General features: G+C 38.3%; 1 protein-coding gene across 2 annotated transcripts in view; it reads right to left on the bottom strand.

The window, feature by feature from the left end:
* The window catches only part of ppp1r37 (protein phosphatase 1, regulatory subunit 37), a 72,100-nt gene that overhangs the window by 22,261 nt on the left and 28,198 nt on the right, over positions 1 to 21,641 (bottom strand). Inside the window, exons 2-5 of one of the 2 annotated variants that reach the window (XM_081372584.1) lie at positions 19,485 to 19,582; positions 19,174 to 19,218; positions 15,337 to 15,382; positions 14,125 to 14,225 (exon numbers count right to left, since the gene is read on the bottom strand). In XM_081372584.1, coding sequence (XP_081228710.1) covers positions 14,125 to 14,225; positions 15,337 to 15,382; positions 19,174 to 19,218; positions 19,485 to 19,582 — 290 coding nt within the window. The remainder of the gene's footprint in view (positions 1 to 14,124; positions 14,226 to 15,336; positions 15,383 to 19,173; positions 19,219 to 19,484; positions 19,583 to 21,641) is intronic. The other variant, XM_081372585.1, reaches the window with a different exon arrangement.

Here is a 21,641-nt window from a genome sequence, read left to right as displayed (position 1 = left end):
GATTCTTTGATGAATAGACAGCTCGAAAGAACAGCATTTATCTCTTTTATGTTTTTAAACCTTACTCCACACTTTTGAATGGTAGTGTATCTCAGTTTTGATAATATCAGAAATGTTTCTTCATTTCATTTTTTCATTTATTTTATTTATAAAGCACAATTAAAACAACGTAATGTTGACCAATGTGCTGTACAGTCACACAATAAAATTACATAAATAAAATGTACTTTCACACAAAACAATGACTAACAAACATCTGTTAAGTGCCTCTTGCTAATTGACCCTTCGCAGGGAGTTTGATTGACAGGCGATCTGACCTATCATAATCCGCCATAAAGGGGGCGGGTCTTTGCGAACGGTCAATTAACCTACTGAACCAAACACTAATTCTAGCAAATGTAATTTCAGGTTTCGTTTCAAATAAGCTAAAGAGAGAGCCAGTCTAAGATGTAGAGGTACATTATTCCAGCGCTCTGGAGCTGCTACAGCAAATGCCCGATCAAAACTCAATTCCAATCCAGTCCTCTGATTTGCTGATCTGAGAGACCTTTATGTATATGAAGGAGATGCACTAAGTATGGTGGGGCCGAATTATGCAATGCTTTATACAAAAATCAATCATTTTAAATCAATTCTGAACTGCACAGGCAACCAATGAAGTGAAATTCAGCGAGTTACAATAATCTAGTCATGCAGAAATAAAAGCATGAATAATCCTTTCAAAATCACTGGAGGACAAGAACGGTTTACCTTTGCTATTGATCTTAAATGGAAGAAACAAGATTTTACCACTGAATTGATCTATTTGTCGAATTTCAAAGAACTATCAAATTGGGCACAAGGTTCTTCACTACAGATTTACAGAAACTCAACGAGTTTTGAGTGTCAGGGGTCCCGAACCCCCAGATGATTCTTGATCATCAAATCAGCATATTATAATGATTTCTGAAGGATCATGTGACACTGAATAAATTACAATATAATCACATAGAAGAGTTATTTTAAAAATAATTACATTTAATAATATTACTGTATTTGATTACATTATTGATCAAATAAATGCAGCCTTGGTGAGCATAACAGGCTTCTTTTTGTAAAACATTTTTTACTTTTGAGCGGTAGTATATATATATATATATATATATATATATATATATATATATATTAGGGATGTTGCGGTGACGGATTTTTTCCACCGGTTAATCGACGTGTAAAAGAACCGGTAATCCCGGTGTCACCGGGGTTGCGTGTCGGGGATTTCGGTTGGCCGAAAATGCGGACGTGCACACGTCTCAATTTACTTTCACTTTAATTAGCGGCAATTCAGTAGCATTTGTTTGAATTAATCATGGGTTAATTTATTTTATTCTTAATAAAAATACACAAAACAATAAGACACTCGCTTGTATTACACACATCTTTATTGCAAAATGAATAATAACTTAACACACCATGTAAAACTAAACAAAAGCACTTATGAAACACCTTTAAAGTGTTTTTATTAACAAAACGAACCACTGCACACATCGTGCAAGTATCAAACAAGAAATTATATAAAAAAAAAATCACTATTCGTTAAATAAAGTGCCTGCCTTTTTCAGCAAAAAAAAAAAAAAAAAAAAAAAACACCGCACAACGATCGAATATGAAACGAACGAACATCAAAAACTTTGTTAAATAAGGTAGCCTACCCGAATAATCACTGGACACTTAAGTGCAAAAAAAACTAATATAAAAATATTAAACTCACGTTTGCATTTCTCTTTGAAACCAGATCTTCCGCCATTCTTTGCCAGTTAGCTCGCCTCACTCTCCTCAATGATAAATGAAATCGGACACCTGTTGCTTTACTGCGGCGCTCGTTCCGCTTACGCTAAATTACGAAGGCACGTAGTCACTAACTGAATTAAGTGCTTTATTACTATAGGCTAAAACTTCAACACGATGGGGACGGTGCCGGTGGTCAAGTGCTATGACCGGTAGGTGGGTTAAACACCGTGTATCACCGGTAACACCGACTATCGCAACAAGCCTAATATATATATATAATATAATATAATATAATATAATATAATATAATATAATATAATATATATAATATATATATATATATATATATATATATATATATAATACACGCTCGCAATACATGGCCCCGGTCATCCTCTCCTTAATACAGTGCAGTCGCCCTGTCCCATGTGCAGAAAAACACCCCCAAAGCATGATGCTACCACCCCCATGCTTCACAGTAGGGATGGTGTTCTTGGGATGGTACTCATCATTCTTCTTCCTCCAAACACGTTTAGTGGAATTATGACCAAAAAGTTCTATTTTGGTCTCATCTGACCACATGACTTTCTCCCATGACTCCTCTGGATCATCCAAATGGTCATTGGCAAACTTAACACGGGCCTTGACATGTGCTGGTTTAAGCAGGGGAACCCTCCGTGCCATGCATGATTTCAAACCATGACGTCTTATGCCTGGCTCACACTACAGGTGTTTTAAAATCCTAACCGATTTTGAAATCTGGTTGAAGCACACACTTAAGGAGAATCTTTGCAGATTTTCTTCACCCAAATCTTAAACATGCTCACACTACAAGGTTTGAAAATCGCGGTGCACCAAATGTTATTAAGATTATCGTGCCAGAGGAAGCGCCTCACGTGATCTCAGGCAGCAGATCTGAAGTGTAAAAGCATGGAAACATATGGGATATGCATTGCCATGAGACACACACACATGCACGCACATACACACGCACAGAGACTTTGAACCTACCGGTACTTTGAGTTAAGAGCTTAGATCGGGCCCAAAAAAATCAAGCCCGACCCCTACCCGAGCCCATGCACGTTGTGTCCGAGCCCGGCCCGGCCCGGCCCAACACAACACATTAACATAACTGTAATTATGAGCCCGAGCCCGATTTAAACCCGACCATTTTTTTAATACGTGGGCCAGGGGCGGTGCGAGATATTTTTTAACGCAGGTGCTGAGGGGGTGCTAGATGTATAGCATATACTATTGCAAAAATTGTCCACTTAATATTTAATATTCAATCATTTTAATTGTCACAATTAAAGTAGCCTATTCATTTTATTAAATTGACCAAGCACAACATTCAGCATTCAATCAAATATTGATTAAAGATTTATTATTATTAGGCTAATAATGTTAACATAATATACTATCGTTATTTCGACATAATATGTGTGCGTGCAACAAGCTAGATGTGCATTTTTAAATCCGGTGACGCGTGCATTGATTTTGAAATCCATTTCGTTTTAACACGCTTTTTAGTTTCGGTTTCATTACTGAACATGTAACGTTACTCGCCTTTGTGCCTGCTGACCACAGCGTAACACTTATTTATTTAGCAATAAATAAATGGAGATAAAAACGCATATCGAGTTGAGTCATTCAAAATTATCTCAAGGGAAATTCCTTCAGCACGACAGCCCTGCTGTCTTGACAGCACTGACGTAATCACAATCTTGCTCATACCGATAAATATCAAACATGTTTGATATGATCGGGGCGAGCCCGATTTGTGTGAGAGCAGATCGGGAGGGGCAAGATTCGATCTGTGAACGCCTCACATTACCAGATAATCTGCGCCGAACATCGGAACCGATCGAGGTCCTCGACAAGATTTTTTCTCAGATTCTCGGGAGGGGTAAATCGGGCATAAATCGGCCTAAAACTCCTGTAGTGTGAGCCAGGCATTAGTGTATTACCAACAGTAACCTTGGAAACGGTGGTCCCAGCTCTTTTCAGGTCATTGACCAGCTCCTCCCGTGTAGTTCTGGGCTGATTTCTCACCTTTCTTAGGATCATTGAGACCCCACGAGGTGAGATCTTGCATGGAGCCCCAGTCCGAGGGAGATTGACAGTCATGTTTAGCTTCTTCCATTTTCTAATGATTTCTCCAACAGTGGACCTTTTTTCACCAAGCTGCTTGGCAATTTCCCCGTAGCCCTTTCCAGCCTTGTGGAGGTGTACAATTTAGTCTCTAGTGTCTTTGGACAGCTCTTTGGTCTTGGCCATGTTAGTAGTTGGATTCTTACTGATTGTATGGGGTGGACAGGTGTCGTTATGCAGCTAACGACCTCAAACAGGTGCATCTAATTTAGGATAATAAATGGAGTGGAGGTGGACATTTTAAAGGCAGACTAACAGGTCTTTGAGAGTCAGAATTCTAGCTGATAGACAGGTGTTCAAATACTTATTTGCAGCTGTATCGTACAAATAAATAGTTAAAAAATCATATATTGTGATTTCTGGATTTTTTTTTTTTAGATTATGTCTCTCACAGTGGACATGCACCTACGATGAAAATTTCAGACCCCTCCATGATTTCCAAGTGGGAGAACTTGCAAATAGCAGGGTGTTCAAATACTTATTTTCCTCACTGTATATATATATAAATATAATCATTTCAAGGTAACATGTCCAAATGTAATTTTACTATATGGCAACCATTAAATAAATGTGTGATGATGATTAGTTATTTTATATTACAGTTATATTATAGATTTTAATTTCATCCTGGATAAGAGCCCAGACTGTGTCCCACATGACGCTGCAAGACATGCACGCAAACATGCATTAGCGTGCATGTTTGTACATGTGAAAGTGTGTGTCTTGAAAGAAAATATGGTTTTGTTTCCAACATCTTTACACTAGAGATTTACACTGTCCTATAAACAGCACGAGTCGTTCACTTTTCACACAGTGACCTCAGACAAGCCGAGACAAAACGCCTGAAATACTCACTTGATAGACACAATGCAGAGCAGAAGGAGAGAGATGTCGTTTACACCTGGCATTAAGATGCGTTTTGGTGGATCGGATAACAAGTAGACGAGGGATAATATTTACGCATTAGGTCAGTAGGCGGAGAGTAGACGGTGTTTTTTGGCTGTCCGGTCGAATGCGTTTTCGACTACCTCTGAAAGTGGCCGAAAGTGCACAAGTTCAAAACGTTTTAGACCCCTTTTACACCAAAACGCATCTTAATACCAGTTGTAAACAGGGCCAGAGAGAGAGAGAGAGAGAGAGAGAGAGAGAGAGAGAGAGAGAGAGAGAGAGAGAGAGAGAGAGAGAGAGAGAGAGAGAGAGAGAGAGAGAGAGAGAGAGAACATCTAATACCTATGATTGGACAGAAGAAAGAAGAGATAGACACACAAAAGTCAGTAATACACACACACACACACACAGTGATGCACTAAAATCAAACAAGCAAATAAAATGACTGACAGGTGATACCTTAATAAAGACCACATAGCTATTTTAGCTAACTTGTTGAGAGCATGTGATAACAAAAGTTTAAAAAGCAATTCTAGACACCATTTCCAAACTTTCAACAATATGTTCAAGTATGTGTAAACGGTCCAACAGAAAACAGCTCTTTCTGACCAGTTTAAGAGAGACATCATTTACTCAAAAAACATTTTACAATCCAATTATTTCTAAATAATCAAGATGGCTGCGTACGCTAGTGCACGGAGTGATATACGTGTTATTTTGCTTTTGTGTGTTACAGATCTCACTGGAAGAACAGCCTGTCACTCTTCATAATGGAGCATGACGTCCCAGTCCACGCCTCCAGTCACCTTGCACAGCTTAAAAAACAGTATTACCACTATGTAAGGCTGGGAAGGAGCGACTGTCCCGCTGTATTAGACACACTAGGCTTAGGAGTGAGTGCCACCCCTGTGCATTTTGTTTGCTTGGACATTTACAGAGCGTTCACATGCACGTTCTTAACCAGATTACGCTTAACCCGACAATGCTCTTTTGTGAGTTATCAGCGTACAGGTGTGCATGTACATGTAAATGTAAAATGTCCAGTAAATATTTAAGTAATAAAATTAATATCATAAACGTGCGATTAGTCGACTATTGGCTTAAATGAACGAGCACTAGTCAACTACATAAATATTTAGTCGGGGGAAGTTTCTTAAACAATGCTTATCATCTTGCACTTCTCTGTGAGGGGAATGTGTTTGACTGAGGCACATACACACTCTCTGAAGACTGAAGCGAAACCCAGCGGTGTTTAAAGGGTTAGTTCACCCAAAAATGAAAACTCTGTCAGTAATTACTCTCCCTCATGTTGTTCCAACCCCGTAAGACTTTCGTTAGTCTTCAGGACACAGATTAAGATATTTTTGATGAAATCTGAGAGCGGTCTCACTAGGTAATCGATATCTGCCATCCCAGAAAAGTTAGTCAAGACATCGTTAAAATAGTCCAAGTGACTACAGTGGCTCAACCTTATGTTCATCAAGCGACGAGAATACTTTCTGTGCGCAAAAAAAACCAAAACAAAAATAACAACTTTATTCCACTATTCATTTTGTTTCTGGATTGTACGTCAGAACGGAGGCTCACTATTGGCCAGCATCACACACATGACCAGCATCGGCCAATAGTGAGCCTACGTTCTGACGTACAACCCAGAAGTGCTGCTGTTACACAACATGAATAAAGTTATTTTTTTATTTCTTTTGCGCACACAAAAAGTATTCTCGTCGCTTGATGAACATAAGGTTGAGCCACTGTAGTCACTTGGACTATTTTAATGATGTCTTGACTAACTTTTCTGGGATGGCAGATATCGATTACCTAGTGAAACCACTCTCAGATTTCATCAAAAATATCTTAATCTGTGTCCCGAAGACTAACGAAAGTCTTACTGGGTTGGAACAACATGAGGGAGAGTAATTACTGAAGGCATTATCATTTTTGGGAGAACTAACCCTTTAAATGGTCCGAGCTCTGATGAGAAGCAGCATATGGTGTTGTGCTCCACCCTGAACACACACACACACTATAAACACAACGTCTGCATACAATACACACAGAGGAGGCGGGACAGGGCTCAATGTTTCTGGAGGACCCTGAAAACAAACACAAATGTGCAGTTCATGGCCAGGGTTTAAAGGTAAGGAAGATTAGGAGCGCAGCAAATGCTTTCAGACACAGGAGAACAACAAACATGCTGAGAGTTCACGGAGGCACAGCCGGGGGACACACACTTCCCATGGCCAGTCAAACGTCCAACGACTGGAGAAGGAAAAACTGCCCCCAGACAAGCAGTTACAGGCAATAATAATAATAATGCACACAAATAATATAAATAACTAATAAAATACTGTAAGTCAACAAATAAATATAAATAAATAAATGCACATTTATTTATATAGTGCTTTTGACGATACACATTGTTTCAAAGCAAAGTGTAAATATCTACACACAATAGTAATACACTATACTGTAGTAATACACTATACTGTAGTAATATAGCTATATATAGTATATACTGTATATATATATATAATAATAATACATATATTTTATTGTGCTGATTAGAATGTGTCTATATAGTACATTTAACATCTTTTATTTCACAATAGCAAATAAACAAATGAATAAATACAAGAAGTCTGTCATGGGAATAAATAAATAAATAAAACCAGTTTTCCATGACACATCTCCCTTCAGTAGTGGTGTTCAGGAGTGAGTGTGTGTTTGTATATATGGAAGACGTTGAGATATCCACCCAGCTTATGACTTATGGGAAAATGAACTCAAAGCATTAACTCAAGCTCAGTCCAGGAGCGGCCTCAAGTAACCTTTGAGAAACAGCCTGAATTTATGTCTCCAGAGCTCCTAATATCTGTGTTTATGTATCACACCAGACAAACGTAGCCAACACGGAAACACAGCACAACCAAACACACAACACAACCAAACACAACTGAGGCTGCTTAGCCACTAATTAAATGTGCATAGATGTGCAATAGGACATTTTGATAGTGTAACAGCACTGATAACTGAAATCAGAGCACTGCACACGCCATCACAGAAGCTCAGGCCGTTTTAAAGATGGAAAGTAGAGATGCGCCGATTGATCGGCTGGTGACCGGAATTGGCCGATTTTCACGTAATCGGCCGTAACCGGCGACCGGCCGGTCAGTCTGACAAATGCCGATTTTATGCCGGTCAAATGCACTCGGGCGCCGCATGATTAACATTGTGCAACATCAGCATCACACGTGCACACGGAGCACATGTAGAAAACCTCGTGAATTACGTCCGTTCAGACCGCAAGCGCGTATTTTTTTTTCGGCGTGCATATGTTAATCAATATGAGTGCATTCACAACGGGAGCAGGAGCAGCGCGAGCGTCAAGCAGGAGCGTCGCGAGCAGTGAAGCGCGTGTTTCGGCGCTGAGTCTATTTGCTGCACTGCTCGCGCTCAATTAAAGGGAAATCACACTTTTGATGGAAAATAGCCTAAATAGGGTTTCACAAAAAAAGTGCCCAAAATGCACAGAATTTGCGTGTTTTAACAAGAACTGGAGTAGGCTATGTCAGAAAAGAAAACAAAGACTAATATTTTTATAGAAAATGTAGCCATTTAAACTTGTTTTATTATTCAGTTTGAAGTGATTGCAATAGGCCTGTGTGTGTGTGTGCGCTTTGAGAAATATCTTTATACTGCAAGGCTATATATTTATTTTATTTTTTATTTATATATTATTTTATTGCCATTCCCTGTTTTCATACAGACGTTTCGTTTGCTAAATACATATATCACTGATTCTTGAGATAAGGGACAAAACATGTCCCCCATCAAAATGTTGCAATTTGCCTTAAAAACTATAAATTATTTAATTTAAAAGGCTTTAAAAGTTGGATATGAAAGACTTGTGTATGTTTAGACCCTTAGTTTTGTATATATTTATATTATTTCATAGAATTTTATAAAATACCGGCACTGCACTATGAAAGCCCATGCAAATGAACTCGTCCTCCATAGAGGTCACAAAATCAAAATGCAAAAAAAAAGTGTTTTAAAATGCCCAAAATGCACAAATATGAATATGAGGTTAATTGGATGGCTTAATAAAATATCACAAAATACTTAAAGTGAACATTGCATTATTTTATACATTAACAATAGCCTTTCAAAATCTGTCATCAATTCATGTCAACTCCGTCAGAAATGTTTCAAATTCTAAATAAATCAGGCATATTTTGGTCAACTTAACCCTGAGGACCCCCTTTGACTTCTATCTGTTGATGAATGCAGCAGTCCAACACATGGTCTCGTAAGTTTACTTTTTTATATATATATTCAGCAAACAAGTTGAAATCCCTGTGGTCACAGCTTTTATGTGTCAACACTGTCTTCAAAGTAGGGATGATTTCAATCAAGAATTTTGAAATAAAAATTGGTAGTTTTGTTTAGTTTAATGGCAGCTGGCAACTGAGGAAAATAAAAATGGCTACCATTTATTAGACGTGATTAAGTTGAAAAAACATGTTGTTTTGTCAACTCCGTCAGATGTCAACTCTGTCAGATATTTTGTCTGACGGTGTTGACATGTAAGCTGACGGAGTGGAAAAGTGCTTCCAAGGACTCATTAAGTAATGTATAACAACTACATAACATGATAATATGATCTAAGTATACATGTTGATTGACTTAAAATATCTTAATATACCCAAATGCCACATAATAACTTTAATAAAAAAGTATTTTTAGTTAGCTCTCAGCCTATTGTGTCCTCTTGCAAATCATTTGTTAGATTTACATTTTAGTTCAAATATACACTGAACAAAATTATTAACGCAACACTTTTGTTTTTGCCCCCATTTTTCATGAGCTGAACTCAAAGATCTAAGACTTTTTCTATGTACACAAAAGGACTATTTCTCTCAAATATTGTTCATAAATCTGTGTTAGTGAGCACTTCTCCTTTGCCGAGATAATCCATTCACCTCACAGGTGTGGCATATCAAGATGCTGATTAGACAGCACGTTTATTGCACAGGTGTGCCTTAGACTGGCCACAATAAAAGGCCACTCTAAGGCCTTGTCCACATGGACACGGGTATTTTTATAACCGTGACTTTTTTTTTTTTACGCGGTTCGGCCGTTCGTCCACACGGAAACACAGTATCAGGTCACTGAAACCGAACATTTTTGAAAACCCCTGCCGGGGTGAGGATTTTCAGAAACGCCGGTTGCAGTGTTGTGTGTAGACAGTAAAACCGGGGTTTTTGCTTCAGATTCAGGCTTCTGATTGGTCAACGTGGCTTTACGATTAGGGTTATATCGCCGCCTGCTGGTGTGGCATGCTCTTGACAGTGCTTGATAGCGTGTTTTTGCGTTTTCATTTAGGCGGACATTTCTTTTAAACAGAGTATGTGTGGACGGGATTTTTTTTTTTAAAACACAGGAGGAAAAACTCCAGTTATAAAAATACCCCTGTCCGTGTGGACTAGGCCTAAAATGTGCAGTTTTATCACAAAGCACAATGCCACAGATATTGCAAGTTTTGAGGGAGCGTGCAATTGGCATGCTGACAGCAGTAATGTCCACCAGGGCTGTTGCCTGTGAATTGAATGTTCATTTCTCTACCATTAACCGTAGAGAATTATAGAGAATTTAGCAGTACATCCAACCGGCCTCACAACCGCAGACCACGTGTAACTACAACAGCCCAGGACCTCCACATCCAGCATCTTCACCTCCATGATCTTCTGAGACCGGCCACCCAGACAGCTGCTGCAAAAATCGGTTTTCATAACCAAAGAATTTCTGCACAAACTGTCAGAAACCGTCTCAGGAAAGCTCATCTGTATGCTCGTTGTCCTCATCGGGGTCTCGACCTGACTGCAGTCCGCGTTGTAACCGACTTGAGTGGGCAAGAGCTCATATTCGATGGCATCTGGCACTTTGGAGAGGTGTTCTCTTCACGGGTGAATCCTGATTTTCACTGTACAGGGCAGATGGCAGACAGCATTGTATGGCATTGTGTGGGTGAGCGGTTTGCTGATGTCAACGTTGTGGATCGAGTGGCCCATGGTGGCGGTGGGTTATGGTATGGGCAGGCGTATGTTATGGACAATGAACACAGGTGCATTTTATTGATGGCATTTTGAATGCACAGAGATACCGTGACGAGATCCTGAGGCCCATTGTTATGCCATTCATCCACGACCATCACCTCATGTTGCAGCATGATAACGCACTGCCCCATGTTGCAAGGGTCTGTACACAATTCCTGGAAGCTGAAAACATCCAAGTTCTTGCATGTCCAGCATAGTTACTGGACATGTCACCCATTGAGCATGTTTGGGATGCTCTGGATCGCGTATACGACAGCGTGTTCCAGGTCCTGCCAATATCCAGCAACTTCACACAGCCATTGAAGAGGAGTGGACAAACACTCCACATGCCACAATCAACAACCTGATCAACTCTATGCGAAGGAGATGTTGCACTTCGTGAAGCAAATGGTGGTCACACCAGATACTGACTGGTTTTCAGACCCCCTCAATACAGTAAAACTGCACATTTTAGATAAATCGGGCCGATATTTGCGGGTTTGACGTGTATTGGCATCGGCCGATACGCGGCTGCTGCGTTCGCCGATAGTTTTTTCCCGGCATTATTTACAGACAGGCGTCCGTGGGCAGCTCTGTGTTGCTGGAGACGCTGCAGTTCACGCACAGCCCATGCACTGCCCCTCCCACACTAGCAGAGTGCTGGAAGCCTCTTCAAGACAATGGCAAGTTTTAAACTTTCAAAGCATCTTTTAACTGTTTGACTTAGCTGAAATATTGACATACACTTTAAAAGTGGAAACACGTTGCTCTATATGTGCGTGCAACTAAGCAAGTTTGTGGGTCCAAATGGAAAACGCGAATGCCTCATCTATAAAACTGCTTGTCATTGTATTTAGGGAGCTGCAAATAGCTAAGTTTGAGGCTATCCATATGCATACGGCAGCTGTTACGAACACTGGTCATAGGATTAAATAATGCCGACGTTGTTCCGTGATATTTGTGGGAGTTTTATTCAGCGACCACCTGGCTGAGGTTTGGACGTGTGATCATAAAAGCAGCGACGCGGTTGCGACACATCGCGCTCGTTTGTCCAGGCGCTCCTATGCCGTGGTGAGATGAAAACATCGAAACTTTTTAGGGCCTGTTCACATATCGCGTCTTTTGCGTGCTCAAGTTCGTTATTTCAAATGTAGGCGCGCGGTATGCACGCTCATTATGGAAGCGACGGGCTCGTTTTTTCCAAGCGCGTTCGCGCCGCATCGATATAAAAACATCTCAACTTTTCAGAATGCCGCAAGCGTGGTGGAATAATACGACAACATCGAAAGATCGGCCGAACAGCTGATCATAGCTGGACAGGGCGGGTTTTTATTTCTCATCTCCATAAATATATTCGTAAAGGGCAGGAAATAAATTAGTCCTTCTTCCTCCATGTCATCATGGAGAGCGCAGTTCATGGCTGCATAGCAACGACAGACGTTTATTATGCTGCTTGCTTGTTGCTACTGTGTGCAATAGTGTAATTATTTTATTCATGCTTAAATATTTATTTTCAGAATTTACTTAAAGAATTTGAATTATGCTTATTATTTATTTTCAATAATTTTAGCACTGAACTTTTTTTTACTTGTTCTACCTCACATGTTTTTAATATTTGTCAAATATTGTTTTTTTTTTTAGTTCAATAAATGTTCCTTATTTTTATTTGAGAATTGTAACATTTGTTATCATCATTGTGTCATTTTTATGATTTAAATTGAGTGAGCAAAAGCAGTATCGGCTCCAAATATCGGCCCAAGAAAATCGGCACCCCGTATCGGTCATCGGCTAAGGCTGATGAAAAAAAATCGGTATCGGCACTAAAAAATCCATATCGGTTAGTGGCCTTTTATTTTGGCCAGCCTTAGGCACACCTGTGCAATAATCATGCTGTCTAATAAGCATCTTGATATGCCACACCTGTGAAGTGGATGGATTATCTCCGCAAAGGAGAAGTGCTCACTAACACAGATTTAGACAGATTTGTGAACAATATTTTGAGAGAAATAGGCCTTTTGTGTACATAGCAAAAGTCTTAGATCTTTGAGTTCAGATCATGAAGAATGGGGGCAAAAACAAACGTGTTGTTCAGTATAGATGACCAACAGAGGACCTCCAGATACATTTGCTTTTTTCTTTTGATACCAGGAACATTTTGACATTTTCATGTGTGCCAAGATCCTGACACCAGGTACTCTTTGTATGAAGTTTGATACCCTTTCCCTTGATACTCTCTCCCTTTGCCATGTCAAAACTAGGTAAATATCTTTAATCAGTTTTATTCTCGATTAGTTTGTCAACACCGTCATTTGTGTGTCAACACTGTCATTTGTGTGTCAACACCGTAAGATGGAGGTTTTTCATTTATATATAAAAAGGTATGTTTCTTTTGTTCGATTAAGTGTGTTCATACATTAAAACACCAACTTATCTACATGCATCAGTGTCTTGTGCACAAAACCACTGAATGTATATTTTAAAAATTAAAAAATTAGTAAACTAAATGAAGGTAATTTAAAATGGCTAATTCAAAAACAATGTAAAATAATATTAAAAGTGTATACAACGCAATTTATCACTTAACCTTGCTAAGGCACACCATTTCTACACACTTAAAGACTTTACAGTGTTGTTGAATTGATCAAACACACAAAAAAAAACATTTTCATGTGTCAGACGGAGTTGACAAATGTCAGGTTACTAAGTGAGTAAATGTCAATTTTTATAAAAAGTGGTTAAATAAAAAACCTGTTCCTTTTCATAGTATGATAGATGAGACCCGTGTTTATGAAGATATCCAATTCAAATGAATGTAGTATCGATTTTTTGTTTGTCACTTTTCAAAAGTACTTTTGTCCCTTATCTCAAGAATCAGTGATATATATATATAAAATTATTGGATATTGAATGTGAAAAGGAAATGGTTCTTCCACAACACTGCACTTTAGATGTGTGTGAACTATACAAATTGTAAAATGTTCTATTACAGAAATTATATAAAATAAATATTTGTGTGTGCTGTAAAGTGGTTAGAAAAAATGAAATCGGAATCGGCTAAAATCGGTATCGGCAGGTCAAACTTAATGAAAAATCGGAAATCGGAATCGGCCCAGAAAATTGTAATCGGTGCATCTCTAATGGAAAGAGAACAAAATGAATGACTCTACGGTCAGAAAGCTAATCAGCATACGGTGGAAATGAGATAAAAAACACTCACGTCTTCGTCCAAGTTGGTCTGCTCCAGATCCACTACTTTAAACTGCACCCGCTTAAAGATTTCCTCCAGAGATTCACATGATTTATAGTCCAGCTTCTCTCCTGCGAGAATGACAAAATGATAAAAAAAATATATATATATTACTTTCAACTTTTGCACTGATATGGTTCTTTATATTTTTTTATAACGACACAGATCAAAGCCAAACACACGGCTAATCTCATGGTTTTTCTGCAACTTTATTATTTACAGTAAACCTGAATGACTTGAGGATGAGATCGGCTCGTCTATGGACACACACCCATTAACTACACAAACTAAACAAGCATACAAACCAGTCTCAACATGCTGAACTCAACGGAGGGTGTGTGTATGCGAATGTATGAAAACATGTGACATACAGGGCTCCCTAATCTTTTCATCAATTAATTTCCATGAGATTCCCATGACTTTTTCTAGCTGTTCATAATTCATGAACTGTAACTACAAAGTATACTGGATTGATATTTCATAGATATATCATCCAAAAGTTTGGGTCCTGAAGATTTTTGTAATGATTTTCTAAAGAAGTCTCTTCTGCTCACCAAGTTGCATTTATTTGATTAACAATATAGCAAAAACAGTAATATTGTGAAATATTATAAGTTTAAAATGTCTGTTTTCTATGTGAATATATTGTATATTCCTGTGATCAAAGCTGGATTTTCAGCATCATTACTCCAGTCTTCAGTGTCACATGATCCTTCAGAAATCACTCTAATATGATGATGTGATGCTCAAGAAACATTTCTGATTATTATCAATGTTGAAAACAGTTTTGTAAAAAAAAAAAATCTGGATTGTTTGACAAATGCACAGTTTAAAAGAACATCATGTAATTGAAATATCAATCTTTTGGAACAAAGTCTTTCATGTCACTTTTGATCAATTTATTACATCCTTGCTTTGTATTTTATTATATCACATTATATTGAATAAATGCAGTAAGATTATGAGAAATCTCATTCTTTTGAATGGTAGTGTATACAGTATATAGAGAGACTGAACATCTTTTAGCCAATTAAATATATTAAATAGAAAAACTCACATTAACTAAAGACATTCTCATGATTGATTACATTTATATGACTGGAAATCACAATTTAAAATTCCCAGAACGTTCAATGACCGTCCGAACACTGAACGCTGTGATAAAGCCCATTTTCAGCTCACCTTTGAGGTCTAGGCACTCGTTTCGCTGTGTCAGGTCTTTTAAGTCCTATGGACAAAAAAAGAAAAAGAAAGATTACTATTAAGAGATGAATGTTTGATTCTTATTGAATAACCAGCCAAGATCATTAATGTAACTCTAGTCAGAAAAGTGTGTGTGCAATGACAAGTGGTTTGAAGAATTGAAGATTGAAGAATCAATAAACTGACTAATACACTCGAGGTCAATTGAGATACAGAATGAGTTTTTTTGAAAAAAGGTTTTGTGTGATAGGCATGTTTATGGGTAGATTTAGTGTAAGAGGAGAGAATATACAGTTTCTACAGTAAAACAACCATAACATCTATGGAGAGTCCCCACAAAGATAGTGAACTAGACGTGTGTGTGTGTGTTCAGTAACATGTCTCGCACTGGAACTAGGGGACTAAGAGACTAAGAGCTGAAAGTATGCCAGTATAAACGTTGAATTCATACGTTTCAAGGCTGTGTAAACACTAGGACGTCTGTGCTGTGAAACACCAGGGGCCGCTGCCCTAAACCTGTTCTCCGATCAGCAATCTCTCCAAAGCATTCAGAGTCACCACCTGACATTTAACGCTGCCATGCAAACAGCATCTGACCCTGAGCTTTCTAATGTGACTTCAATGAGCCTTGTGTTTCTGCTGTTATACAAACCACCTGCGGTCATCTTTTCCTCAGCAATCAGAGACTCGGGTGGTGTGCACTTGTGCTGGTGAGGAGGGAAACTGTATTAAAGAGGATCTATTATGCTTTTTTTCCCATGTTCATCTTTCTTTATTGTGTAATGTTGCTGTTTGAGCAAAGTCCCTCCAGCGGGAGTTCTTCTCTATGTCAGTGTCAGTGTTTCTGAACTCCTGAAACGCCTCCATTGTAGTCTTGAGTTTCTTCCAAGAACGAACACGTCACAGTATTCCTCATTATAATAATTCATACGCAGAATAAAGGGGCGGGGCCTGGTTGAGTTAGTTAGTAGTGTGTTAAACTGGCAGTTATGGTAAGGGGCGGGACATTTCACAAACACACTCGAAGCACTCGACCAATCACAACACACTGCTCCAGCCGACCAATCAGAGCACAGTGTGCTTTTCAGAAGGAGGGGCTTCATAGAGACAGGAAGTAAACAGAGCGTTACTGACAGACTGGGAAGAGAGGAGCCGCAACAATGGAGAATATAGGGAATTTTTTTTTATTCAAGAATGAAAACCTACGTAGTAGATCCCAAAACATCTTTATCAAGCTCGTATATTAAAGTTTAATAATTTCACTTAAATGGCCATGCAAATTACCTATTAATTGTCATTTAAGTGAAATTACTGAACTTAAATATACAAGCTTTATAAAAATTATCATTCTAGAAGAAAATATCAGATGGCACTTAGAGGCTTTTGCATCTGAACTCTTCATATATATATATATAAATATATATATGGCCACTTGCCATCATAAACGGAGCATTAATCTTCTTAGTACCTTTTGTCTCTCTCTCTCTCTCTCTCTCTCTCTCTCTCTCTCATTTCTTTTATAGGCCTGTTTGTGAAGTCATTTTTCCAGGGGTGACTAAGCAATGAAGAGAGAGGAACACAAGCACAGACTGAGGTGGTGGAAAAACACATACGTACACACGCACTCAGTAATGACCGGCTATTTTTTGCCCCGGGGACTCCCAGTGGAAATTTACCACGGTGCCCTCAGAAGGATTTAACAGGCCCATGTCCTTCTGCACAACTACAGGTTTACACGTATTGCACCAAAAATGCATTTCATGAAAAAAGTACACTTGCAGAGAAAAATAAAGGAACGGCCGAGAAACAGATGGGAAACACAAAAGAACGGGAACGGAGAGAAAGAGGGGAGGAGAACGACAGCATGTGCTGGTTGGTGAGTGATTGTGGGTGTTAGCTGGCATCTCTGTGCAAACATCAGGCCACGATAACATGATGGCTCTCTTTCTGTCCGTTTCAGTGACTCAGCTAGAAGCAGACGGGAGAAACTGCTCACTCTCTCTCTATCCATCGCTCTGGTTCAGCAGGCATGCACGTGTCCTCCTGCCTCATCAAAACACACTGCAGAGTCTCACCTGAAATCTTTCATGCATTTTTGAAGTCAGCATGAAATCAAAAATCACCCTGTCTATTTTCTCATCATGCATTCAGGTCCATTTTGATATGCAAGCCTATCGGTGAACCATTGCAGTGTGGGAAATTTACCATCTTTTCATCTCAAAGTGAAAGTTACGCAACAGTAGGTTTCATCAATTCGGACCATTTTTGGGCAAGCATGAGTTATAAGTTTAAATGAATTTAATTAAATCAATTTATTACTCAATTGGGGTTGATACTGGAAATTCTCAGATTGTATATTCTTAAAACTTCATATGATATATATTTTTCTTGCATCACAGTGGATTTTCTGTGTAAAATTTGAAATTTCTAAAAAAAAATTAGATAAAAGGGCTAAAAGTATTAACATGGTTTTATTATCAAGGTTTATTTTTCGCCAACAACAGCCATAATTAGTTTTTCATGACCATTCATTCATTTTATTTTATTTATTTTTTTGCTGCAGAGCCATTAAGACTTTTGTAGTAACGTCAAATTTGAACCTTTGAAAATCATCACATTAGTAATTTCAATGCATAATTGCTTCTTGTTATAGGAAGTTAAACATTAGCTGACAGAAAACAGGCACATTCCCGTTGAGCTCTAACCAAACCATTATAACGCTACATGCAAATAACCCAGAATTTGACTGGGGGGGTGTGTGTGTCATCAGGACAGGGAGAAATTACCGTTTGTTGACTCGGTTTGGTACGTTTACAACGCTGTGCCTGTAAGAGGCTTTCAGTGAGCGAGCTGCAGCCAGAGGGAGTCAGGAGGCATGTGACTGGGCCAATGCCAGAGGTCAGTGAGGTTATATGTTTGTGATCAGAGTACAAATGTAATCCAGCCCAACGGGCCAGCTGGGGATACAACAGAGATCATTAACGTGCACGATCAAGCTTCCCTTTCTTCAGTGAGGGTGTAATTTATGGGGAGTTTGGGCAAAAATGCAACCCAAATTCAAGATAAGGGGTCAAAAAATGAAAATGAAAAGTGTCAATTGCGGCATTTCATCTAAATCTGCTCACGTTACATCAAAGACTTCTTTTAGCTTTTTTTTTGCAATGTTGAGCATTATAACCAATCATGCATGTTTCTGTTAAGTGTATGAATGCAATGGCCAATCAGAGGTGTTTAGATTAGTCACCAGCAATTGAGAAGTCAGCTGAAAGTTTTGTTCTGCACTCTTGCGAACTCTCTTATCATAAACAACAAAGTGCAGCTACGATGTAAACAAGAGATTAATTTTGAAGTGATGACAGCTTCAGTGATTTTAACAGGAGTTATTGCGAGAGAGCATAACTCTGTGACCTTGCACTACACTAAAGTCACGGACTGCGTGCTTTGCTCGCTTTCTGTATACAAGTTATACTTTTTCTTTATGATCTAAAATACAATACAATACAACTAAAATACAAGCCATAATAATGTTATGTCTTGATTTTCTAATGCATTAAAAATCTATAAATTAATTCATAGTTCTCTACAAGAATATGACAAGCCACTTCCCCACACATAAATTATGTATTCTATTAATCAACATTAACAATCATTATTACAACATCAAGAGCAATATTCTGCAATAATGATGTCATAATATTGCCCTGTAATGAATTCATGTTTTTTTAATCATATGTAGGCTATCATTGTGCAATTGTTGTGTAAATACATGTATGCCACCTTTGATCAGCATTAAACAGTCTGTGTAAATAAACATACCATGTCAGATGCAGCTTCTGTTCCACCTTTGCAGTATAAAGATGTCTTTTGTTCATGTTGATAAAATTGGTAACAATCAATAGCATTCTGACGGATTAAGGTAACTGGTTGAATAAATGTAAGTATTTGACATAAAAACAACACAGATTCATATAATATGTTATCTTAATCAAATATTGCAAAGCAAATATTGCCTCTTAATGGAAAAAAAGTTACTTTCTGACCCAGGTGTGAATACAATGCTTTATGACTTCGAAGAGGACTTGAAAGAATATGTAAAGAATGTCCAGCATGCTTTGCAGGGGTGTTACCTGTATCTGTTTGAGCACTTTGGGGATTGGTTTGCAGTTGAGCTTCTGGCATGCTTGTCTGTAGGCATTCAGAATCTCCTCCACAGTCACATTCTGGGCTGCAGAGACAAAGCCACACAGAGACAAGGTCAAAGGTCACGTACAGTGTATGCAACACATCATCATTCTCATCAAATGGAGAAATAAATAAAACAGATAAAACTATTTCTTCACAGCATTAAATTAAAGCCTGAATCCAGCTCAGTAGGTCCTGTAATAGAGCACATGTGTAGCATCTGGACGAGAGAGAGAGCGAGAGAGCAGGGCTGCTCGATTATGGCAGAAATCATAATCATGATTTTTTTGTCAGTATTGAAATCACAATTATTGGTGGGTGATATTATCAAAGTCTTAATTCATTATATGAGTCATTTTAAAAGTAAGTGAAATTTCAAAATGATCAATACTTCAGCAAAAACTAATACTAGGTTAATTAATGCAAGTAAAAAGTCATCAAAGCAGTTACAGAAGACGAGTAAACAGTTAGCAATAACAAACTAATTACAAAAAAAAATGGCAAAACACAACAGAACAAAAATACTAATTAAATAAACAGTGGTTTTAGTTTTTTCAGGAAGATGTACTAACAGTGGTGTTCAGATGAGTAATAGCCTACAACAGAAATTGAATAAAGGGTAACACTATTTTTAGGGTTCAATTCTCACTATTAACTAGTTGCTTATTAGCTAGGATATTGGCTGTTAATTTGTGCTTATAAAAGACATATTAAAGGAGACATATCATGCTTTTAAATTGTTCCTTTTTTCATATAAATCATACATTTGTAGTCTATATAAAGCGGAACTGCAATGCTTGGGTCTGAATTCCTCATTATTATAGCTCCACAAGCCCCCTTTCTACCCCTTTTCTGATGTGCGTCTGAGAGCAACTCGTTTTGGTGCGGTCTCTTTAAATAATATTGAGACACTTCATACCCCGCCCCCTCTCCAGAATGCAGAGGTGACACTCGGTTCAACTCCACCCCGTTCGGCCATTTTTGTAGTCTGATAGCAGAGATACGATTATCTAGCGGCACATAAACTTTTTATTCACACATTATTAACAAAATGTCAACAACGGAAGACTTGTCCAGCCAGCCTTACATGTTCGAGCCGGAGCGAGATAAAAATGAAGACGACGAACCTGCAGAACAACGTCTTCATATGGATGTATCGCAATGGTGTGTTACTGTATTTAACTGTTACACATTGAAATTTGGTCTTCCGACCTTTTACCACCGTGTCGATTTATTTTGATTAGTATGTGCGAGGGAGAGAGAGCAAGACAGCGTCTAGTTTGGAGACGGTGATGTCTTGTTTACACTTTTGCCTGGCTCTGAAGAGAGAGAGTGAGCGCGCGCGACCGGGTCTCTCTCTCTGCTCGTTCTTTCAGTCAAACATGCGCCACAAGCGCGGCAGTTCATCTACATTAGACGGTGTAATAAAGCGTGTGGGTTACTACATCCAACAACCGAACATTTTAACTTACCCTCTCGTAACTTCTGCATCCTTTAGCTTGGACTACAAAATTGCAGCGAGAAATAATAATGGCGGATTGCTCGAAGTGTTGGGCCGGAAGTCAATGTCCTTATTTGGCAGTTCCGCTGCAAATACTGTGACGTTATAGTTAAAAAAAACGTCATAGATAACAGAAAAATCGGAACAGGTTGAAAAATATGACCAAAACAGAATATAAAGATATCAACGAAGCACCTGAAGAGAATAATTTCATCTTTTCTGTACTTCTAAACACTCCAAATATACAACAAAATGCATTTAAGGGCTAAAAAAGTGCATTTGGCATGATATGTCCCCTTTAATGCCTTATTCTACATCCTAATCTTATCCAATACCGAAACTTAAATGCAAAAAAAAACAACCTTACTAACTATTAATAAGCAATAAATAAGGAGTTTATTGAGGCAAAAGTCATAGTTAATACTGACTATGTATTCCCCACACTAAAGTGTTACTGAATAAGTAATCCAATGTAAAATAACACTGCTGTGCTGTATACATTAAATATAGACTAATCCTTATTTAAAACTACAAAAGTTATTCATTCATGAGCAGTGAGTGATTTCATCTTTGTCTTTTCTTATTTGATTAACATTAATGT

This window comes from Scardinius erythrophthalmus (genome assembly GCF_964197995.2).
Source record: "Scardinius erythrophthalmus genome assembly, chromosome: 8".
Lineage (NCBI taxonomy): Eukaryota > Metazoa > Chordata > Actinopteri > Cypriniformes > Leuciscidae > Scardinius > Scardinius erythrophthalmus.
This window is presented reverse-complemented; position numbering and strand designations above follow the sequence as displayed.